At 43.4% G+C, this 21,973-nt stretch overlaps 1 protein-coding gene across 7 annotated transcripts in view; it reads right to left on the bottom strand.

The window, feature by feature from the left end:
- Window positions 1–2,706: 2,706 nt before the first annotated feature.
- The window catches only part of sbf1 (SET binding factor 1), an 88,596-nt gene continuing 69,329 nt past the window's right edge, over window positions 2,707–21,973 (bottom strand). For 6 of the 7 annotated variants that reach the window (XM_078243245.1, XM_078243249.1, XM_078243246.1 and 3 more), the window contains 17 exons: window positions 19,529–19,665; window positions 18,670–18,877; window positions 18,335–18,531; window positions 13,417–13,554; window positions 13,217–13,312; window positions 12,439–12,507; window positions 11,720–11,892; window positions 10,854–11,030; window positions 10,623–10,724; window positions 10,357–10,542; window positions 9,077–9,203; window positions 8,759–8,889; window positions 7,169–7,513; window positions 5,359–5,564; window positions 4,744–4,831; window positions 4,484–4,615; window positions 2,707–4,023 (listed from right to left, as the gene is read on the bottom strand). In XM_078243245.1, coding sequence (XP_078099371.1) covers window positions 3,925–4,023; window positions 4,484–4,615; window positions 4,744–4,831; window positions 5,359–5,564; window positions 7,169–7,513; window positions 8,759–8,889; window positions 9,077–9,203; window positions 10,357–10,542; window positions 10,623–10,724; window positions 10,854–11,030; window positions 11,720–11,892; window positions 12,439–12,507; window positions 13,217–13,312; window positions 13,417–13,554; window positions 18,335–18,531; window positions 18,670–18,877; window positions 19,529–19,665 — 2,611 coding nt within the window. In that variant the 3' untranslated portion in view covers window positions 2,707–3,924. The remainder of the gene's footprint in view (window positions 4,024–4,483; window positions 4,616–4,743; window positions 4,832–5,358; window positions 5,565–7,168; window positions 7,514–8,758; window positions 8,890–9,076; window positions 9,204–10,356; window positions 10,543–10,622; window positions 10,725–10,853; window positions 11,031–11,719; window positions 11,893–12,438; window positions 12,508–13,216; window positions 13,313–13,416; window positions 13,555–18,334; window positions 18,532–18,669; window positions 18,878–19,528; window positions 19,666–21,973) is intronic. The other variant, XM_078243247.1, reaches the window with a different exon arrangement.

Genomic DNA, 21,973 nt, shown 5'->3' with positions numbered 1-21,973 from the left:
TGAAATAAAAATAAATAAAAAAGGATTATGTCATGTTGTGGTTAATGAAGCTGTGTCGACAGATGAGTGAAAAGATGAGTGGGGGGGGGGGTCTAACTGGATGCAGACTGCAGTCGGAAACACACCGAGTCTTCCCACAGGCGGGTTCTGGCTGCTGTGTCACTTTGGTCAGTCTACTCCTCAGGGGGGGGGGGGGGAAGACTCTTTTAAGATGCACACGGTCACCTGGAACTTCTCCATGTGTGATCATGATGTTGGCTGTGTACCACCAGACCTCCAACAAACTGGAGAGACTTCAGCATCCATACACAAACAAACAGCAGTGTGGTGGGATGGATGGCAGTTAAAACACCACAGGTACTCTCGCTCTAGACCTTATGTCATGCTTAGATCAGGCATCTACTGTCAGGGATTCACAACCGGTCAAAAGACCAATATTTAGTGAGAAGATGGCAGTCGGAACAGACTGATCGTACTCCTAGTCGTTGACTGAGAGCTTAAAGGGCAACTTTACACCAGCTGAAACTCTTGTTTTGCTAAACCTATCGCTAATCGATTATAATCGTTTAAAGCTACAGTGCGTAGTTCTCTGTCTCCCCCATGAGGAATTCTAAGTAATGACAACAACAGCCGGCGCGTCAACCGGCGCGTCCACATGACCCAAGCTTTCCGTGATCGCGCAGTTGCTAGTAGCCAAGGAGGACACGGAGGATTAAAAAAAACATGGCCTCTTCAGAAGAGGTCGTTATCTTCACTCGAGTTTCTGCGCGGGAAAGTCACCGGACGCCACAATCTTCTGAACACAGTCATACTGAGAAATCCAGAGAGAGTTGTGTGGAGCTGATAGTCTGAATTAGCTTTGTAGCAACTCATTTGGCAATGGCTGGAATGTAACGGACGTTCATTAATATCAAAAAGGTTACGCACTAAAGCTTTTAAGCCAAAAATGCTCGAGTTTCTGCTTTTAAAATGTGAATATTTGCTGGTTTGTCTTATACGATAATGAATCAAATGTCAGACTGTTGGTCGGATCAAACCGTAAGTTAGAAATATCCCCCTTGCTGCAGACGTGACGTCACACTGTGACATCACTGTTGGGTGTGGTTACACGTTGATTGAAAGGTTCAAGCAGAGGGCAGTCAAACACTTATGAACACATATTACTATATTTAATCATATTATTACAATGTTTGACTACACCGTGCAGTTTAAAAGAACGTGCTGATATTCTTCAGTTAACTATGGAGACTGACTGTACAGCACATTTAGGCGGCCTGCCGTGTTACAATATGACACTCCGCCACTGACTATTTAATGAAGACAAGAGGAGTCCATTTCGCTAGCAGCAAGCCAGTCAGCAGAAGCCAGCACCAGGAGAACTTTGTATGTCTGACATTTATTGTGACTGTAAGCTACATCCAGAACATCCCATCACTGTGAGTGAGGCCTCCTCTCCCACTAACACACCATTTACACTCCTGCATTAATGGTTGGTTTGGCATAAGGACAACCGTGTTTACAAAACAAAACAAAAAAAAGAAAGACAGAGGGTTTACTTGTACAATAACATAAAAAATAAAAAAAATTATGCATTAGTCACATAAACAAATGGCACATTGAATTCCTAATTTAAAAATAAAGTGGTGCTTGAGGAACTTTCTTACTGAGGAGACAAGTTAAATAAATTACTACCATAAACGTTACATACAAATCTGGAGTAGTATATACAAAGGAGTTATTAGACACAATCTACAATTTCAAAATTTTAAGTTCAACAAAGACAGCAGTAGAACCTTATTTTACATAGCAGGGTTTGGGTTAACAAGTGTGGGTCAGAGTGGTTTGTGTGTGGAGGACAGATGTGAATAGAGAGGGAGGGGGGGAGGGAGGGAGGGAGGGGGGGGGTGTCTGACAAACCATTGACATAAAAACAAAAAGTGACTTGATGTTGAAACCTTCCAGCTAAACGTACTGTTTCTCTAAAACTCTACCAGATGTAGACTCCTCTATGTGCCCCAGCATCCTTACAGGGAAAGCCTGAGAGTTTTCAACCCGAGTCTTATTTCCATAGTTGTGGCCATTTCTGACTAACGGGTCATTCTAAATGTGCACTTAACCAACTCCATTTGTAGCAATTGGCAAAACATGACTCCAGCAAAACAGAGATTCCTTTACGAGTTGAGGGAATTCTCCTACAAATGAAACATGTAGCTAGCTAACAGCTGCTTGTTCATTACCCATAACCACACACGACCATACAGCCAGTGTGGTAAGCCAGCTGGTCGCCCTCGCTGACCAAATGAGCTCGCAGTCTGTGTGTCCTTTTAGTCGGCTTTAGAAACAAGAGTTTGAAATGATTTCTGTATTTAAATGTATGTGGCAATCTTGGGCGGCTGACACTACTTGCCTCGTATTTACAGAATAATACTTGTTGTAACGATTGTTTGCCGGAGTCACAAAATGCAACTCCAGCTAACAAGAGAGGTTGTGTTCATTTAGGATGGCCCATAATGGGCACAACAATGACAATAAGACCTAGGTGGGAAAAAAAAAAACGGACTTCTCCTTTACCAAACATTCAGTTTCCGACACTTGGAGCACTGTGGCGAGTCAATGTCCATCTCTAAAAACGGTAGTCTCTCCGAAGCATCCCATAATATCACTCTGTTCATTAGTATCCCTCCTCTTAATCTCTCCATCTATAGATTGTTTTTTTTTTGTTTTTTTTTAAAGATATCACTACAAAATAAATCCCTCCTTTGTCCTTCAGCATCCCTTAAAAAAAATCTGAATGTTAATAGTGGTTGTACGGATTTATAAAACACACACACACACAGGTGAAGAGCAGAGTTTAGCTTAGTGAGGGGAAGTTTTGTCTACTTTGTAAACACTCTCAGTGAAAGTTCACCGACACACTCAATACCTGACAGACTCCAATCTCCGCCTGGCTCTCCTGGTTTGGTCTCTGCGCCTGATCCTCGGCTTTCACAGTATATCGTCACCATCGCCTGCTGAGGACAGGTGACGAGCATTGATCTCTTTCGGATACAAATTTGAGATTTGGGGGAAAAGAAAAGGAAATCCTTCATGAACCCTTGAGGAGCCCTCCCCCTCTTCCCTCCCTCCCTCCCTCCCCTCGCAGCTGCAGGGTCACGCTCAGATTCCCCCGAAGCTCCGTCTAGATGTCCTGCGACAGGGCTCCGTCAGGCAGTGAGAGGCCAACAGAGCAGAAACCTCTGAGGACGACTGGGAGGAGGAGCGTTTGCTGTCAGCGGGCGTGTTCCTCAGGGTTGTTTTGGTCTGCCAACCCCACCAGTGCATCTTGTAGGTCTTTCCCTCCCCCCCACAGCAGTGTAAAGGGGGTCCTGTCTGTGGCTGGGCCCGGCGGGCGACTGCAGCTCCTCCGTCATTCCTCCCCCTGGGTGTCATAAAGGGCGAGCAGGGTTCGAGGGAGTGGAGAGCGGGGTTGTGGTTTACAGGTGGAGGGTCTGGAAAGATCTTCATGCTGGTCCAAGCTGCAGGACGCCGCACAGAAATGCAACAACGTGCTTTAATACGCATTGTTTTTTGTGTGCATACAGACATCCAGCGCACATAGTGGTCAGACTGTGTGTGGGGGGGGGTGAGAGGCTGCAGCTACTTGGTGAGACGACAGCGAGTGGTTCTTCAGTACATTTCTTTTTTTTTTTCCTGATTTTTTTTAAATTTTTTTAAATTTTTTTTTTTTATAACAAAAACACTGAAACGTTGTGACGCAAGGTTATTAGTTCAACGCTAGCGAACAGAACCAAGCTTAAGTGGTGAAAGGCCCCCTTTCCCCCTCCCTGCTCCGCTGGGATTGGCCGGCAGAGGTGTCCGTCAGGTGCCGCAGCACTGCTCATTCGTTCCCGGTTGCATTGCTCCTTAAAGAGTCCCGCCTCCTGTCTAGGCGTCCGACAGGCAGCTCTGAACACTGTCCATCCACAGCTGTGCGTTCAGGCTGTCCTGGGCACAGAAGTTGTACACCCGTTTGGTCGTCTTGAGCTGAAAGACGAAGGGAGAGAAATTAGTTATCTGCAGCTATCTGCACACACAGACACACTGGTTGGTTACGTGAATGTGCTAGCAAAAATATGGGTGATGCAGCAGTTGTGTTTAAGGTACGGAGCGTGGACTGGTAGCTGGAGAGGTGCCGGTCCAGCCCCCCTTGAGCAAGGCACCGATACAGGATTTAACAAACGGGAGACAAAATAGCTGCAAAGCCTCCAGTTAGGTTTAGATAAGAAAATAGACGGATACATTCAGCTGATTAAAAAGGGCAACTGCTTTTAACTGCTATATGTGCCACAATAATTGAAGTTTCATTTCTATTTGTCTGGTGGTGTGACTACAATGCTAGCAAGAGGGGTAACCGTCTCGGAATAATGCGTGAATATTCCCAACGTTTTTAAATACTGATTTCCATTCCTCCAGTGCTGCTTAAACAAAGTGACGGCCAACTTACATCAAAGAAGGCTTTCTCCTCGATGTTTTTGGGTGCTCCCATGGCAGACGTTCCTGGAATGACCGATTCCACTTCGGCCAGCTCAATCACCCCTTTACACTCCTTGTCCCGCCTGCTCTCGTAGTATCTCAGCTGGGGACAGGGACACGGTATTAGAGACACAGGCCGATATAAAACTTTCAACTGTTTAAGCTAGCTGCGTCAAAAAATGATTGCATTTTATTTGTGGGCTTGAACATTGACTTCAATCATCGTCTTACCTGATGTTTGGTCTTGTCCAGAACAAACCACCGCGGTTTCCATGGTTTCAACAGCGCCCCTCTCTTAAACAGGATGCCTTCGAAACTCCTGATGGGAGAAAGTCCAAACAAAAGTGAGGAGATGTTTGACTTTTTAGGGATTTGTCTGACACTGGTATTTACTAGGGCTGCACGATATGAGGAAAATATCTCATTGGGATTATTGTGGACTGATATTGTGATTGCGATAGGATTCACGATGTTGGAGGAAATGATCATTTATTCATCATTAATCTCAGATGCACTGAAAAATATTAAAATGTAAAACACTGAAATGATCTCTTGAGTCTCGTGATTTGGATATTGCACTAGTCCATATTGCGATTTCAATAAAAATGTGATTAATTGTGCAGCCCTAGTATTTACACACTGGCCAAACTGGTGAAAAGACGGTGTGACACATAATGTGGAAACATCCATATACCAAGTGATGTCTCGATATATTTAATGTATACAAATGAGGTCAGTTGTACGGTTTTCTCAGCTCCTACCCTTCACTGAGCAGGGAGCCGTGTGCACGTTTGAGCTGCGCTTAGAAACATTTACAACCCTCACACAGGCGGGCTGGGTACGCACCTGTTCTCGCTCTCTGTGCTCTGGAACTGGCTGTAGAGCGTGCTGGTGCTCGGCCGACCGGCCGCGGGGGTGGAGGTGGCGCTGGCCTCGCAGTCCAGAGCCAGGTTGATGGAGGAGCCCACGCCGCTCTCCTGCAGGTACACGCCCTGAGAGCGCCGCTGGTGGCTCAGGTTGGACGACATCAGCAGGGAGCTGGAGAACGACGGCTGCCGGGGGAAGGGTTCAGGGAGAGTTTGAATCAACGAAGCAGAGGGAATGTTTTCAAAAGCGCGGGCCACTCCACAAGCAAAAACAGCATCGAAATGTGACATATCAACCTCAAGCAAGTCTTCTGCAAGATGCTTTACAAACCATACTGAAACACAGACAATGGCTCGCTGGGAGGTAGAAATCTAAAACCTTCAGTATACTTTAAAAACGATCGGTGGTGTTGAAAACGTGCTTGATTTGGATCTAAAACATGCAAACGTGGTCCTTTAAGTTCCTAACTGCATTCTGCTTTTTCACCAAAAGATGTCAGTGGAAAACTCCTGTCTTCATCTTTACTTCTGATTGAAAACGTTCAGTGTTTGCGTCACAGTTACTGGTTTAAGATCTTTGATTGGATGCAAGAAGAGATGGACTGGTCATTCAACAGATGTGTATCTCAAATGGCTTACACCATTCCAACAAAGGGTTTGTTTCTGGAATTTGGGTCCATTTTCTTTATTTCTTTAGAAATAATGCCCAACATGTGTGACATGATTTGATTTCATTAATGTGTTTTTTTTTGGTCCAGCAGTGTGTAGATGTTTTTTTGTTTGTTTGTTGGAGAAAAAAATTGTTAAGAGCCGTCTGTGCAGCATTTAAGTGCTTGTGTGGGGTGAAATACATTTTTTCTAATTGTCAATAACTATTATAACATTGTAAATAATTAAAAGCTTAAGACACATACAGTATGTGTAAATATATGTGAGCATTATTTCACAAATGAATGAATTTGATTATGCACACTGCAGCCCAAAGCCACAAGCTGTGGTTTAAGTACAGTTTGTGAAAGTCCTACCATATGGACTGTTTATATGTAGCGCTTTCCTAGTCTTAACGACTACTAAAAGCTCTTTAACATAGTACAGGAACCATTCACACACATTCACACACTGTGGCCGAGGCTGCCGTACAAGGTGCCACCTGCTCATCAGATAAACATTCACACACATTTACACTCCGATGGCGCAGCATCAGGGGCAACTCGGGGTTCAGTGTCTTGCCCAAGGACACTTCGACATGGGACTGCCTTCCAATTGACAGGCGACCGCTCTACCACTGAGCCACAGCTGCCCCTTTACCATAGAGTCCAGTGTTTCCTACTGACTGACATATATGTGTGGTCAAAGCTCCCACTTCAGCTTTGTTTGCATTCACAAGCTAATCTTCTGAACACACATGAATGCCACACTTCAGCAGAAAGATAAAGGTGCAGTACGTGATTCTGCACAAAGACTGTTGATATTTGAACTCAACTGCTAAACAAATACAACTCCCCCTTCAGAAGCCCCGCCCCGCAGATTTACGGACAGATAGCTACTGGTCGGCCGGCACATTCACATGCTGCCATCCCCCCCCCCCCCCCCCCCCAACATTCAGCTGTCGCCGCCTGTTGCTGATTGGCTGGAACAGTGTTCTGTGGCTCGTGCACTCCTTTCTGTTTGTTTTCCATTTACACAGCCAGGGCTGTGTATACCTTTTAGTTATAAACTTTTTCAGTTTAGCAGCTACAAACACACAACAAGATGTTTCTGGGTGGGGGAAAGTAAGCCGCTGGTCTCACCTTGCTTTCCAGTTTGGTCTCAGTCCTCTGCGCGTTCTTGATTTTATCCCACGTGTCCTTCCACTTCTCCGACGTCTGGCCGAGCTCCGCCTCCAGGCTCTGCAGGTCCTGCAGCAGCTTGGTGATGGCGTCGGGAACTACCTTGCTCAGGCTGTCGTAGCACGGCCACACGATGTGCCGCTGCGATTTGGGGCCGCTGCTGTCGGGTCTCTCCGGCGTCTCCTCCGCCACGCGCTCCTGCCGGCCCCTCAGCTCCCAGTCGTAGGAGGGCCCCTCCGACAGGGTCTCCTCCATGTAGAAGTCCCACACCTTCAGGTTGGAGTTGAAGGTGTACGGCCGCAGCACCTGGAACACACAATTACTCACTTTAAACTGACCGACCGACTTTGTTTCAATGCTTGTACGATGTTCACGGAATTAACTGGATTTTAGGGCTACGTTTGACTATTCTTTTATTTACTGAAGCTGGTCACTAGCGATTTTAAACTTTTTTTATTTAACCTTTATTTATACAGGTAATCTCATTGAGACACAGGGTCTCATTCTCAAGAGAGACCTGTTTGGGACGATGCACAACATCAGTTACAGACAAACAGATTACCAAGATTCACCAAATAGTACATACACTATTTGAACAAAAGTACCAAGTAGACTTAAAACACTAAAGTACTAAAAACAAGAACAAGATTCCAAAGATGTTTTCTCCAGTGCCCTTAAAATGAGTTTAAATCCCCTAGCGGGATCAAGCTGGACAATTATAGGTCCTGCTGCAGTGTATTCCAGCTTGAGGGGGCAGAAAAAGAGTACGAACTGATGGGACGTAGACGGTGACGAAGGCTGGGACTGCAGTAATTGCAGGACATGTAACTGGATGAATATGTTGACAGCAACCCAGGGATGGATTTGTAGATGAAGTTATACCAGTGCAAAAGTCTACGAATGGATAATGATGACCAACTGAGCAGAGTGTGCAATGATGGGTGAGGGGTTAACAACCAGTAATGAATCGTAGAGATCCGCGATAGACAGCGTCCAACATCCGCAGAGAGCTGGCAGACGCATTCATATAAACAATGTCACCATAATCCAGGAGAGGTGAGAACGTGGCGACAACGAGCCGTTTCCTGGCGATCACTGCGAGGCCTGATTTCACCTCAAAAGCTAGGAGCCTGGTCAAAGTGTTTGTACATGTCATGGATGTATAATAAGACCTGAACACAGCGACTGAGAAGGAGCCCTGATCGAATGATTTAATCGTGCGGCTCTTCTAGACTTTCCAAATGTTATCGGACCGAATGGATCAAATTCTGACAGGGAAATGAGTCGTTTTATGGGGGTTTTGACGCTCGAAAAAATGTGTCCGCTGATTTACAGATGTCTCTTTCTAAGTTAGTCTATGGGAAATAGCATTGTTGGGCCCCATGGCATCACATGACGGACACGGAAGTTGTAATTCCACTGTTTGGCCGCTACGTCAAATTGGCTTCAAAGCCCGGCGCACTTTCTGGGGGGCCTGGTTCACGTTGTGTCTTGTATACAGGAAGTGAACACATGGAATCAGCGGGTTGGGTGCAAGTGCAGCGGCCTCACCTCGTCGTCTTCAGGAGAGAACATGTAGTTGTAGAAGACGGGTGTTTTCTTGTTGAGTCTGTCGATGTAGTCCCACACAGACTTACACACCTGAGGGCTTCTCCTCTCACCTTTCTCCTCATACAGCACTCCTGCACACATGCACAGACAGAGAGACAGAGAGACAGACAGACGCACGCAAACACAGACAGACGGACAGACACACACACATAGCTTGTCAGGTAAACATACACTGTATCTATGAGTATTATATGACTGAGTTTCTGGAGCTAGACAAGTGTAAACAATAGCATTACTGAGACTAGGAAATGTCCTTACCCAGCTCGATGCGTTCGTAGTCGGAGTCGAGCAGGAAGGTGCGGAAGCGGTTGGACACATAGTGGTAGGCCAAGAACTTCAGGTAGTACTGACTGAACTCAAACTCCATGGGAAACTGCAGGTGGATCTGAGGGTGCGGGGACAGAGGAACACAGGTCAGGGTTACACTTTTAAGGGGCGGATATATACGTAGCTCAAAAAGGGACGCTGACATGCTTCCCTTTGTACTCCATACATGGGCATGTTCACATTAGATCACACACTGGATCAACGGGAGTGCATTTCCAGGATAATCGCCTGACATCTGGCGCCATGTCAGGCAATTATCACCTTCTGCTCTCTGTGTGTTGCTGTCCTCAAACTTTGTTTGTTTTTTGTGAAACAACAACAACAAGCTAAAAAATGGCAAGTTTTAAAAATGTTTTTGAATGGTGCAACAAGGCAGGCGTGCTTGGTTCTTTAAGGGAAGGATTGTAAAGTTTACAAAGAATATGTTTTTCGGCATTTACCCTCTAACTGGGACGTTTGGAACCAAAATGAGAAGATTGCTCAGGACAAAATACACACAGCGATACACTGGTAAGAACAAATGACGTTTAACCATGTATCCAGCTAATTTAAATACATACCTGCAAACTCAGAAGGGCTGAAAAAGGTGACATTTTATTCAGAGCCAACACTAAGAGCAGAAGTGCTTGGGGTGCTCCACACGCTGACTAGACACCAGTCCTATAATGCGAATGAGGAAATCGGGGAATTGTTGCAGACAATGTTTCCGGACAGCTGACGTTTTTTAGTTTGTTAGATTTTTATAATGAGTTTATGGTCTTAATGGCTACAGCATGATGTTCATTTTGTAAATTATGGCCCCATTTATTTTAAAACGGAAGATAAAGCTTCACACCGACCTGTCAATCATGGCTTAGCAATGTGAACCATGGCCCTGTATACATTAAAATAGACCTGAACCTTAGAGTGTTGTCTGTGTTTTCCTCTTAAACTTTGACCCTGTCACTGTGTATTTTCACTTTATCAAAGTTAACTGGAACATTTTGGTCGCCTGAAAAAAAATCTTTTTTTAGTGTAGTGCCAACAAAGCCTAAGAGAAAGTTTGCAGATTTTCTATACTGCCGTACATGCAGATGAATGGCGTCAGTAACGAGAGGTCTGCGTTTACTCGCTGGTAAATCTCTGCCAGATGACTTGCTTAAGAAGGGTTAAAAATCTTCCGGCCACTGCATAGTAAGGCAGAAAGCTCACATGCAGCGCTGCAGACCCACCTGGTGCACGCAGTCGAGGAACTGCAGGAACACGGGGGTGAAGCCGCTGTTCTGGCTGCCCAGCGTCTGCGCTCCACGGTGGCTGAATCTGTGGCCAAACGACAGCCATTCCTTCTCCACCAGCAGCCGGAAGCCGTCAAACGTCCGGTAATATGGATCAGACAGCAGCTGCACCAGGGACACCACCTGCACACACAGCACGCCCCACTCAGAGAACACTTCTCAGGAATGGAGTGGAAGTTGTGTAAAGGGTGTCGACCACAAACCTGTGTGGTGACGTCCCAGCCGTCCTCCAGGCTGACCATGACCGACGAGCCCGTATCCAGAAGCTCCACCACCAGCACAGACACCTGCAGCACTCTGTGTAACTGCGCACACACACACACACACACACACACACACACACACACACACACAAACACACACACAGTCAGTAAGAACACTGAAGATGACAGAATGAGCAGTAAATGTGCGGTGTCTCAGCAGGGAGCACCAACCAGAGCCATCCACTCCGACTCCTCCAGGCAGCGCAGGAAGCTCATGTTGGGGTCAGTGGTGGAGGAGCTGGGCACGCAGGCCTTCATCAGCTTCTTGAAGCTGTTCTTCACCTGCCGCACGTCGCACACCTCGATGGGAACCACCTCCCACTGCTGGAACGAGTCCTGCTTCCCTCCCTGAACACAACGAAACAGTCCAACAACAACCACGTCATTTCACAGCACAATTATTACTAACGATTCATTTCACTGTTGATTAATCTGCTGATTATTTTCTTACTCATCGTTTGGTCTATAAAATGTCAGAAAATAGTAAGATATACATCCCCGTTTCTCAAAGTCCAAGGTGATGCCTTTAAATGTCAGTCCAAAACCCCAAGATATTGCGATTTACAATACTGCGATATAATGGTATCATGAGTCTACCTGACTGATTATCTCAACTTAAACACACAAAGTTAAAGAGCATAAGCAATACATAAACAAAAAAATTTGCAATTTTTTTTTTTTTTTAATAACTTATTATTTTACAAAATGAAATAAAAAAAATCTTTTCAAAATAGACATTTTTGCTTTGCTCAACAGTACAAATGACATAAATAGAACAATAAATAAAAAAAATACAAACTCTCATTAAATGAAACATGTTGTATGCCCTTATAAACAATTACAAATAAGATTGGTGTAATACTGTCTGTAACTAACAGTCTGTCGGACAACTGACCGTCACAGCTCTAATTCATACACCCCTCTCTTCTTTTTCGTCTGCTTCCCTTTCTCCTCTTTGCTAACCTTTTATCTTTGTCTAGCCCTTAATCCCAGTTGACACTTTAAACATGGCGCTAATCAGTGTTGTCAGTTGTTACCTTGAGCTGGGCCTTGTCTCCAATGATGTAGAGGTAGGCCTTCTGCTGGCGGAGAAACAGCGCCTCGCCCGGCCCTCCGTTGGACTGCGGGGACTCTTTCCCCGCCAGGCGCGTCCCCACGTCTGGGTTGTAGGCACTTAGACGCCCGCTGCCCCGGATGCTGCCCCATTTACCTGCCATAAACACACACACACAAAGTTGCCTTTAAAGGAATCATGACGTGAAAACAGGAATCCTCAAAACGTATGTGGAAGCACCTTTCCATGTTCAACAGCCATTAAAGGATCATTCCGGTTTATTATAAGTCTATTTATAAGTTGTAATAAACTGGAATGATCCTTTAAAACACGCACATGTGTATAGTACGACGTCCACAGCTACTAATAGCCATGCTGCTACACAAGGCAGAAATGATTGAAAAGTACCCAGCCCAGTTTGTTACATCTAGCTCAGTGACAGCAACGTTACGATCAAAAGTTGTCGACTGATTGGCTGCTGACATTTAACAGAGAGAAGAATCAAACAGAAACAACAGACAAGACGTCAGACAGCAGAGCTGCAGCCGCGGCATGCACTCGCAGCCGCTCTCTGATGAACACAAGCAATACCAACAGACCATTAGTCCGCAGAGACAGGAACCACAGCAAACACACTGACGCTACTGTTAAAGAGAGATCTGATTGGTTAGACAGGAGTGGAGGGGGCGGGGCCTACTGTACCTCTAGAGGGGTTCCTGCCAGACACTTTGGGCTGAGAGAGGGAGATGACTTTCGCCCTTTGACCCAGAGCTGAGGCCAAACGACAGAGATGGCTAGTTAACCAACAACGCCACACAATGGAGGATGGTTTCACTCACTCCCTCACACACACAAGTTAGATTTCAGATTTTTTAAAGACCTTTTTAATACCACCTAGGATGAAATGTAATGCCAACTTCACGGCCATTTAATGGAAAATCAGTATGGATTTTAAGCCCAAGAAAAGAAGTATTTACCAAGTATTATTACCTGAATTAAATATAGCATTTTTGTTAAGCGTGTTTGTACTCTTAAGAACATAAAATGAATACAATATTTGTCACATTTAGAGCTCTTGTGCTTTGAAACAAAAAATACAAAATCAAGGAAATTTAAATGTTTCCCACACAAAATATTTATTTGTGACATTGCGGCATTTATTTTATTCTACGAAAAGACAAGAAAAAAAAAGGTGAGACCTTTGTATACCAAATTAAATACTTCTAAGGCCTTATTTTTTGGAATATGAAATTTAAGACTTTTTAATACTTTTAGGACCCCGAGGGAACCCTGACACACACACACACACACACACACCCACCCACCCCCTAAAGATGCAGTAACTCATACATCATCCTCCAGGTCCAGTCCCAGTTTCAGACTTGAAACACAATGCAAACACTTTGTTTTGAAATGGGGACTGCGACAGACTGACAGAGAAACTACAGGAGCCCCGTGGGGACGCACAGACATGTCTCACCTCCTCTGCTGAATGTCCCGGGAACATCCTCCCTGGTGCCCATCACCTGCTTCATCAGAGCACCGATCTTGGGCTGCCTCAGCTTGTCTGAGGAGTCTGTGGACAGGAGGCAGCATCAGCTGAGTGAGCCCACAGTCCCAGTCATATGTCATGTCAGAGTGTGTGTGTGTGTGTGTGTGTGTGTGTGTGTGTCCACCCACCGGAGGTGCTCATGTGTGTGGAGGTGAAGCCGCTGAGCGTGTTCCTGCCGCTGCTCTCGCTGTAAGAAGGCATGGAGCTGATGATGGCCTGCAGGTACTTCTCCTGCTCCAGACTGGTGGAGTCGGCCTGGGAGGGCCCTGCACACAACAGACAACACATCAACAAACTAGGAAAAAAAAAGAAGAAAAAAACAATTCTGATTCTAATCAATCTTCATTTGGATGATCCGACATTGATTCATAATAGGGTATATACCGTCTCTGCATCACACCCTCTGCACCACGGAAAGCACTCTTGTACTGACTGCTGTAGTGTGTTCATGTTAAATAAAAAATACATGAATGTACTGTCACTGCTTTGGGGTCAATTCTTTTTTTTTCTTTTTTAGAATTTATTTTTATTAATTTCTGTGGGTCATCATAACTTGGTTCCAGGAATTACATCAAATAAAGGCGAAACAACAAATAAAAAAATAAAAATAATAAATAAAAAAAAACAAAAAGAAAATAAATCAATAAAGACAGATTTCAAAATGTTATCAAAATCAGAGTTTCGTCAAAATTTCATCTCTATTTTTTATATACTATGCTTCCCTCAATACTTATTATTGATTATATCAACCCACCCTACCATCCGCCCACCTCTCCCACCCCCGTCCCCATTTACCCGCACATTGCTGGTCCTCATTCACCACAGAGCTCTCTCTCTCTCTCTCTCTCTCTCTCTCACACACACACACACACACACACACACACACACACACACTACATTTTAAACATATATCTGATGATGTGTTATCAAACTTGTTTATTTTATCTCTAGTGTAATATATTCTTGTCATTATCTTAAACCGTATTAGACGCAGATTTTCGTTAGTAGTTAATTTGTATGTTAGTGACAAGCTTTCTTTCCATTTTTCTTTAATGTCAACCCCTAGCTCTTCCGTCCATTTATTGTATATACTTTGTAATAATTCATCACTGCTTTTCCATGCTTATCAGTAAATTGTACATAGAGCCGATCAGCCTCCTTTTTTGTTTGTTGCTTTGGCTTAATAAGGTAGACATTTCAGGGCTAATGTTCTTTTCCAAGTCAAAACTGCAGGTAATCCAGTTTTTCAGTTGCATATACCTAAATAATTCTCCATCTTTTAGGTTATATTTACTTTTTAATTCACTAAATGGTGCAACAGTGTCGTAGTTTGTGACATCTGACAACTGCTTGATTCCACCTTTTATCCATGTTTCCCAGTAAAGCTGCGTGCTCTGTATATTTATTGATGGATTGCTCCAAATATGTATATGCCTGGGAAGCCCTATTTCCTGATGAAGAATTGTTTTTATTTTATTCCAGGCCTTTAATGTACTATCAATAACAAAGTTCGTTGATTTAATGTTGCCCTTAGAAAAAAGTAAAAACAGTAAACTGTTAGCACTAATATATACTACATATAAAATGACTGAGCTGCTACGTGATAAAACTCTAAGTTAGGGAGATTTAGACCCCCTTCTGCTCTTGAGTGATACAAAGGTTTCCTTTTCAATCTAGATGCTTTATTTGACAAAATGAACGAAGAAATTATTGAGTTTACCTCTTTAAAAAAGGTTTTAGGAGGCATTATAGGAATAGTTTGAAATTTAAATAAGAATTTTGGTAGCCACATCATCTTAAAGAGGTTTACTCTTCCTATTAAATTAATCTTCAAGTCTTGCCACTGCCTAACATCCTTCTTAAAGTCTTTCACAAGTGGAAGAAAGTCATCTTTATACAACTGGGTCTTATCATGGCTAATATAGATTCCAAGGTATTTTATATTCTTTTTCTGTATCCGAAATTGTGTGAGAATCTCCAAGTCCTTTTTACAAGAGTCTGTTGCCAACAGCTCCGTTTTTGCAATGTTCATAACCTGAGATCCATGAAAAGGTTGTAATTATTTTCATAACATGTGGAACTGAGGTAACTGCATTACTTAAGTAAAGTAATAAATCATCCGCGAATAGGCTCAATTTAAACTGTTTTTTTTTTACCAATCTCGATACCTCCTATCTCTTTTGTCTCTCAAATTTTTTGAGCCAAGGGTTCAATTGCTAATGCAAATAATGATGGTGAAAGAGACATCCTTGGGCAGTTCCTCTAGTTAATGAGAAAGGTTTTGATAGAATTCCGTTTGTATATACATATGCTTTAGGAGACTTGTACAGGGTTCTAATCATATTCATAAAATGTAATGGAAAATTGTATACCTCCAAAACTTTAAACAAGTAGGAGCATTCTAGTCTATCAAAAGCCTTTTCCGCATCAACTGCCATTAATGTTAAATCTATTTTATGTTTCTTTGCATATTGTGTGAGGGAGATACAAGTTCTAGTATTAGTTCTTAAATCCCTATGTTGTATAAAACCAGCTTGGTCGTAATGTATTAAGCTTGATAGAGTTTGTACCAGTCTATTATTCAAAATTGTGGTTATGATCTTCCTGTCACAGTTTATTAAGCTTATAGGCCTATAATCAGAAGGTACTTCGCAAGTCTTACCTGGTTTTGGTAGAACAGATATAGTCGCTTGATACATTGTTTCAGGAAGACTATTGTTTTTTGGCATCGAGTTAACCACTTCTGTGAATAAAGAATCAATTTTAGCCCAGAATGTGGTGTAAAATTCTACAGGAAAACTGTCCATTCCTGGAGCTTTTTTAGGGGAAAAGTTTTTTTTATAGCAGATTGTATTTCTATGTTGGTTATCTCCTTACTAAGATCTTCAATTTGCTCAAGAGAAAGACTTTTTAGGTTAATTGATTTTAAGAAAGGGAGAGGGTCCTGGTCTCTTATTTCTGAAGTATATCATTCTTCATAAAATGATCTAAATTCATTATTTATGGCCTGATTATTTGTGTGGACTTTGTTTGAGATCTCTTAAAACTATAGGTTTCCTTTTCAAAACTTTCTTTATTAATGAGGTCAGGTGCTTGCCTGATTTATTGGCAGCTATATCATTTATTTTGTTAGAATTATACTTAAAGTCCTCTGCTTTCTTAAGTAACAGACTGTCCAGTTTTAGTAATTTTATCTCTTCTCTCACTTTATCTAATTCCTTATCAAATTCTGCTTTCTTTTTTGACGCATATCCGATCATAACTCCTTTTAGGTATGTCTTAAAAGTATCCCGAACTATGTCAATACCCGGTCTGTCCTGGGGATCCCCGCTTTTCACATTTGTTTCTATAAATAGATCTACCGGTATATGGCTATTGGCATATTCCAGAAAGTCAGTATCCATTAGATATTTCCTATTCATTCTCCAGATCCTGTGAGACGTTATGTTTTCTTTAGGTGACAACACGCATGTCACTATAGCATGATCAGATATTACAATATCATTGATTTTACTCGTTACAACTCTATCTAATTCACTCCCTGAAATAAACAAATAATCAATTCGACTAGAGCTATTCTGCGCATGTGAAAAATATGTATTATCTGTTATATTAGGATGTAAGGTCCTCCATACATCCTGAAGGTCATTAGTAAATAAGAAATCGAGGAGTTTATTTGGCAGATTTACCTTTCTGGTTGTTGTTGAGCTGTCCTTTGAACTAAAAATATTATTCAAATCTTCCCCCAAATATAATGACCCCTGTTGGTGCACTGTCTAAGTCTGTATCTTGCTTAGAAAAGACGTATCAGATATAGGAGGTTTATAGACATTTATAAGAGTAAAAATCTCTCCAAACAATTCACACCTAACTACTAAGTACCTGCCATATTTATCTGGATGTTGTGAAAGTAGTTTGAAAGATAACCTTTTATTTATTAAAATGCCCACCCCTCTGCTCCTAGATGTAAGTGTTGCTTCAAAGGCTTCTCCTACCCATTGTCTCTTAAGGTACTCTATCTGTCCTGTTTTAAAATGAAGCTCCTGAAGAAAGAAAATGTCAGAGGATAATTTCCCTAAATGGTATAGGACCTTATGCTTTTTAGTAACTTCCTGTAACCCGTTTACATTCCAGGTCGCAATTTGTATTGTATTCGGAAGGTTTTGTGCAATACTTTTATAAGCCATAGAGTAATAAGCTAATCTCCCTTATAATGCTCCTCCAGCTACTGTCAACAGAACCCAACGTAAATTGATAAGACAAAACTAAAAAAGACACACATTCAAACATCCATTCATGCTCAAACACACAGACATTTATCACTCTGCTGCCCCCCCCCCCCCCCCCCCCAATCACCTTACAACCCTTAAACCTATTCCCTCCTAAGGATCTCTCAAAGAGCATACTTTGCTAAGGTTTAATTACCCCCTCCTTTGCATCGGGCCATGATCTATACATTCTATAACAAATGACTTGACTCATGAATGTACTGTAACTTCTTTGGGGTCAATTCTTAACATTCATATTTTAGCTAGAGGGTTCCTTGTACAATATCAAAGATAAATTGGTAATGTAACTGAAATATCCATAATCGCATCAATATTGAATCAAACCGGGACCTTATGAATCGGAATTGATTCAGGAAATCGGTGGAGATACCCAGCCCTAGAACAAACCTTTATGCTTCAGGTAACTCTTCAAAGGATTGCAGTTTGTCCTGTAATGAACTGAATTTCCACCTGGGGATCAATAAAGTATTTTAAATGGCTGATCTCTAGATCTTTTCGACAAGGGCTTGACAAAACATGCATCTTGCCTCTTAATCCGTGACCCCTGTCCTCCTTCCTACAAGGTCACTCCTCCGCTGGAGGAGCTCCGAGTGTTTATCTAGGCAGCTAACATTTAACGACTGGTGAGGAAATGAGTGGACATATGTATAAAGCAGGGCATTCCCCAAAAATTAACCAGCAACATTCCCTTGTAATATAAAGGTTCAATGTTGATGATGATGATGATCAACATGGTGCCTAAAATAGAGTATTTTACCTGAAGCAGGGGCATTAGGGGACTTGAAGAAGCCCACCACCCCCTTTGCGTGGAGGCCTGCAGATCGCAGCAGGACGGCCTTGGTTCGGGAATTCCTCCAGCAAACTACGGGGAAGCGATTCTGCCGGTAGCAGCGGCAGATTCTCTGTATAGTCGTGTCTGGGATGCTCTGAGGCACAATCAGCAGGCCGGGGTAGCTGTGAGACACACACACACACACACACACACACACACACACACACACACATTGTATAAAGCACTGAAGAGATTCTGTCTATACATGACTCCATCCTCTAACCCCTCATAGTGCATGCTGTCTTCCATTGCTCTCTCACCTCCTGCAGACGGTGTACATGCGGTTGACGGTGGAAATCCTAAAAGGCTCGTTTTTAGAACGCGTCAGGCTGTTACTGAGTGTGCCCAGACCCAGGCGCTGGTAGTCGCGGCAACAGGCGCGCTCCACGACGTTGCTCATGGTCTGTCTGTCGGATGAGCGCATGGTGGAGGAGAGGGTGAGGGAGCTCTGGTCCACTTCCTCTGAAACTGTGAAGGCACACGGGACAACTCACGGCATTAACAACAGTTCCACAGCTCACACACCTGTGGTAGTTGTCTCCAGCTGAGCTGGGTACCTTAAGGAAATGCCATTTGTGTGTAAAATGACTAGGGATGTTAACCATTAACCGACAATAATAATAATTTTGACCGATTAATACAATCAGTTAAACAGTTCTGAAAAAAGAAACTTATTAAAAAGGTTTTTTTTGCATTGTAAATTAAAATAGGCTATACAATATATTTCCTAACTACTAGTTAACTTGCTGGTCCTCTGCTGGATGGCGCTCACAGACACATGCCACTATATTGATGAGGACCGGCGGTCCTACACACAGAGTATGCCGTTCCAGGAAAGTGGCTGCATGTGTCCACGACAATGCACGTAACATTGTGGCTGCACAACCGCTACAAGTCCGCAGCTATCCGCGGAAAGTATCTTTGAGCCTCCTGGACAGGTGAACTGGGACTCCTATCCTGCTTGTTTGTTTACGGTTAGCAATCGTTAACAAGGATCGACTATCAGTCAGAAAAAAAACCCTCTGAATTAGCATGCCTAAAAATTACATAGCGACACCAGACACAGAGAATGAACACACTTTCTAAGGAGGCCTGAAAAGAGCATTTGACAGTGCTTACCCGAAATTTCATCCTCATCCAGCTCTGACTGGAAGCTGCTCCTGTTTTCCCAGGTGGGGGGAGAATACTTCTTCTTGGTCACATACTGCCGGCCGATGGTCCTCTTGGCACTCTTCACCAGGTTTTTGGAAAGTGTCCTGACAAAGACACGGGGGGAGAAAGAGAAGGGAAAGTTGAACATCACTGTTCTGGTTCAACAGTATATCCCATTCAAAGTCACTTGGCATCCACTTCCTGTTGGGTCTTTTAGCACGCACGCACGCACACACACACACACACACACACACACACACACACACACACACACACACACACACACACACACACACACACACACACACACACACACACACACACACACACACACACACACACACACACACACACATTTAGATTTGAAAGCAGTGTCCAACCCCAGCTGACAATAAGCTGAGTGTGCCGCTGGTTTAGCATGCCACACGGCAACAGTCTGAAGTAATGTGTCTGAATGGAGGATGGAAACAACAGGGCCCATAAAACGGCTGCCACATTTTCCTCTGATGAATTATTCAAAGGCTTCTCTCGCGCTCCTTTCATTCTCCAGGAAATGAACCAGGAAGGTCACTGTGATTCAAATAATAATAAAAAAAAGCAATCTTTTCTCAATGCATGATACTCATGATACTCTTCCATGGAGGGTGCAAAATTTACTTTTTCGTCCATGAGCCAAATTTTACCAGCTACTTTTGTCTGGCGAGTGAAGCAAATCCACCTGCCACTTGCATATTTTACCACCAATTGGCTAGTAAGGTACTACACAATTTAGTACCTTGCTTCCATGTTGTTGCTCTGAGAGCTCCAATCGGTTCTCCTGCAGCAGTTAAAGCAGAGTGGGACGCTAGCAGATGAAACTGAAAAGTATCATGTGGATGACACGGAGCCAAAGCTCAGAGATAAATGTGACTAGATGCAGCCAGTCGGGAATAAAAAAAATAAATAAAAAAAAAGCTACTTTGCACTCACTCCCTGCAAACCTGAGAGCCTGTTTTCACACTCTCGCGTGACAGAAGTGACGATACATGCACGCACATGATGAAACAGACAACATGGAATAGAATAAAGGCATCTCCTGACCTGGTTTCTGTAGCTGCAGTTGCTCCTGCAGGAAAACCTTCCTTGTTTTGCACACATTGTTTAGGTTCATACAGCCAAATGACGGGGGAACCACAAACCCAGACATGTATTTAAGTGGCTTGTGTTTTGTGCAGGTTTGCAGTAACATCGGCTAAGAATAGCGTTGTAGACAGACTTCTTTTGTACTCTCAATCTTATAGACTATAATGAGCCTTGAACTGCTGCTTGAGTGTTTGTTAACAATGCGATGCAGTCCACAGTCAGTAGTCTAGGCTAGTTTTAAACTTTGCACATCAATGTGATCTGCCAACAGGGTGTCATCTCTTATCTTTCCAGAGTTCTCCTTTCCCTGACGGAGTAACAACATTTTCACTTTTTAGAAGAGGCTTGGCATGTAATAAGCCTTTAACTTTTTTCTAGACTAGGTATCCAGCTAAGTGGCTAAGCAGTGGGGGTCACATGGGGGGTAAGCCAAAAAACACAGCAGCGACCTGCGGCGAAAAGTTGAGACGCATTCAACATTTGGAGAAACGCAACCCGACGTCACGCTGCGGCGGTCAGCCATGTAATCGGCGATCAGAGTCAGTCCACTTTGAGGCGGTGTGAGAGTCCCGTACAGGAAACAGGAAACATCCATGGCTCTATCGCTGCCACAACAACGTTTTAAACAAAGCAACAACAAAGCACAGTCACCCCAGCTGTTTTCTTTCTCCGTGAAACGAAGCTGCTTTCAAGTGTGGTCGGAAATGTCAAGATCTATAAACGATCTGACGCAAGGCAGTAACTGTGACATATAAAGTCTACTTGTGCTACATTTGGGGGTTAAAGAACACAACAGGACGTCACACAAATGGGCCGTTTAAGTGACACTCCCGCCACCGCGCAACGGGCCCTTAGCCTGGTGAAATATGGGCTGAGCATTCTTGAGCTCGAGGTGTAAATGCAACAGCTGGGGTACAGATGTGAAGCATCATCTGTGTCACCTGGTGAGTTACTGTACGGTAATGAACACGCTGTGCTTGACTCACAGGGTGTTGTGGGGGATTTAACAGCCTGTCGCTTCCTTGACAGACACAGTGCTTGTGTTGCTGATGGATGGATCATCTTCTTAGGTTTTGAGTTTCTCTTGCATATAATGTCATAGAAATTGTCCTACTTGTTCTCTTAAAAAGCATAGTCGCTCGGTGTGTTGAATCTGAAGACACAGAGTCTCTGTCCTCAGACAGGAGAGGTTTTGAGCCATGCATGCTACACAATACATTTCCTTTGTTTTTTCCAAAAATAAGTCCACAAGTCGCTGTCTTCTGACCATTTGTATAGAAAACATGATCC

The sequence above is a fragment of the Sander vitreus genome, chromosome 23 (assembly GCF_031162955.1).
Source record: "Sander vitreus isolate 19-12246 chromosome 23, sanVit1, whole genome shotgun sequence".
NCBI classification, from domain to species: domain Eukaryota; kingdom Metazoa; phylum Chordata; class Actinopteri; order Perciformes; family Percidae; genus Sander; species Sander vitreus.
Note: the sequence above shows the minus strand (reverse complement) of the source record. Positions and strands in the feature narration are given on the sequence as shown.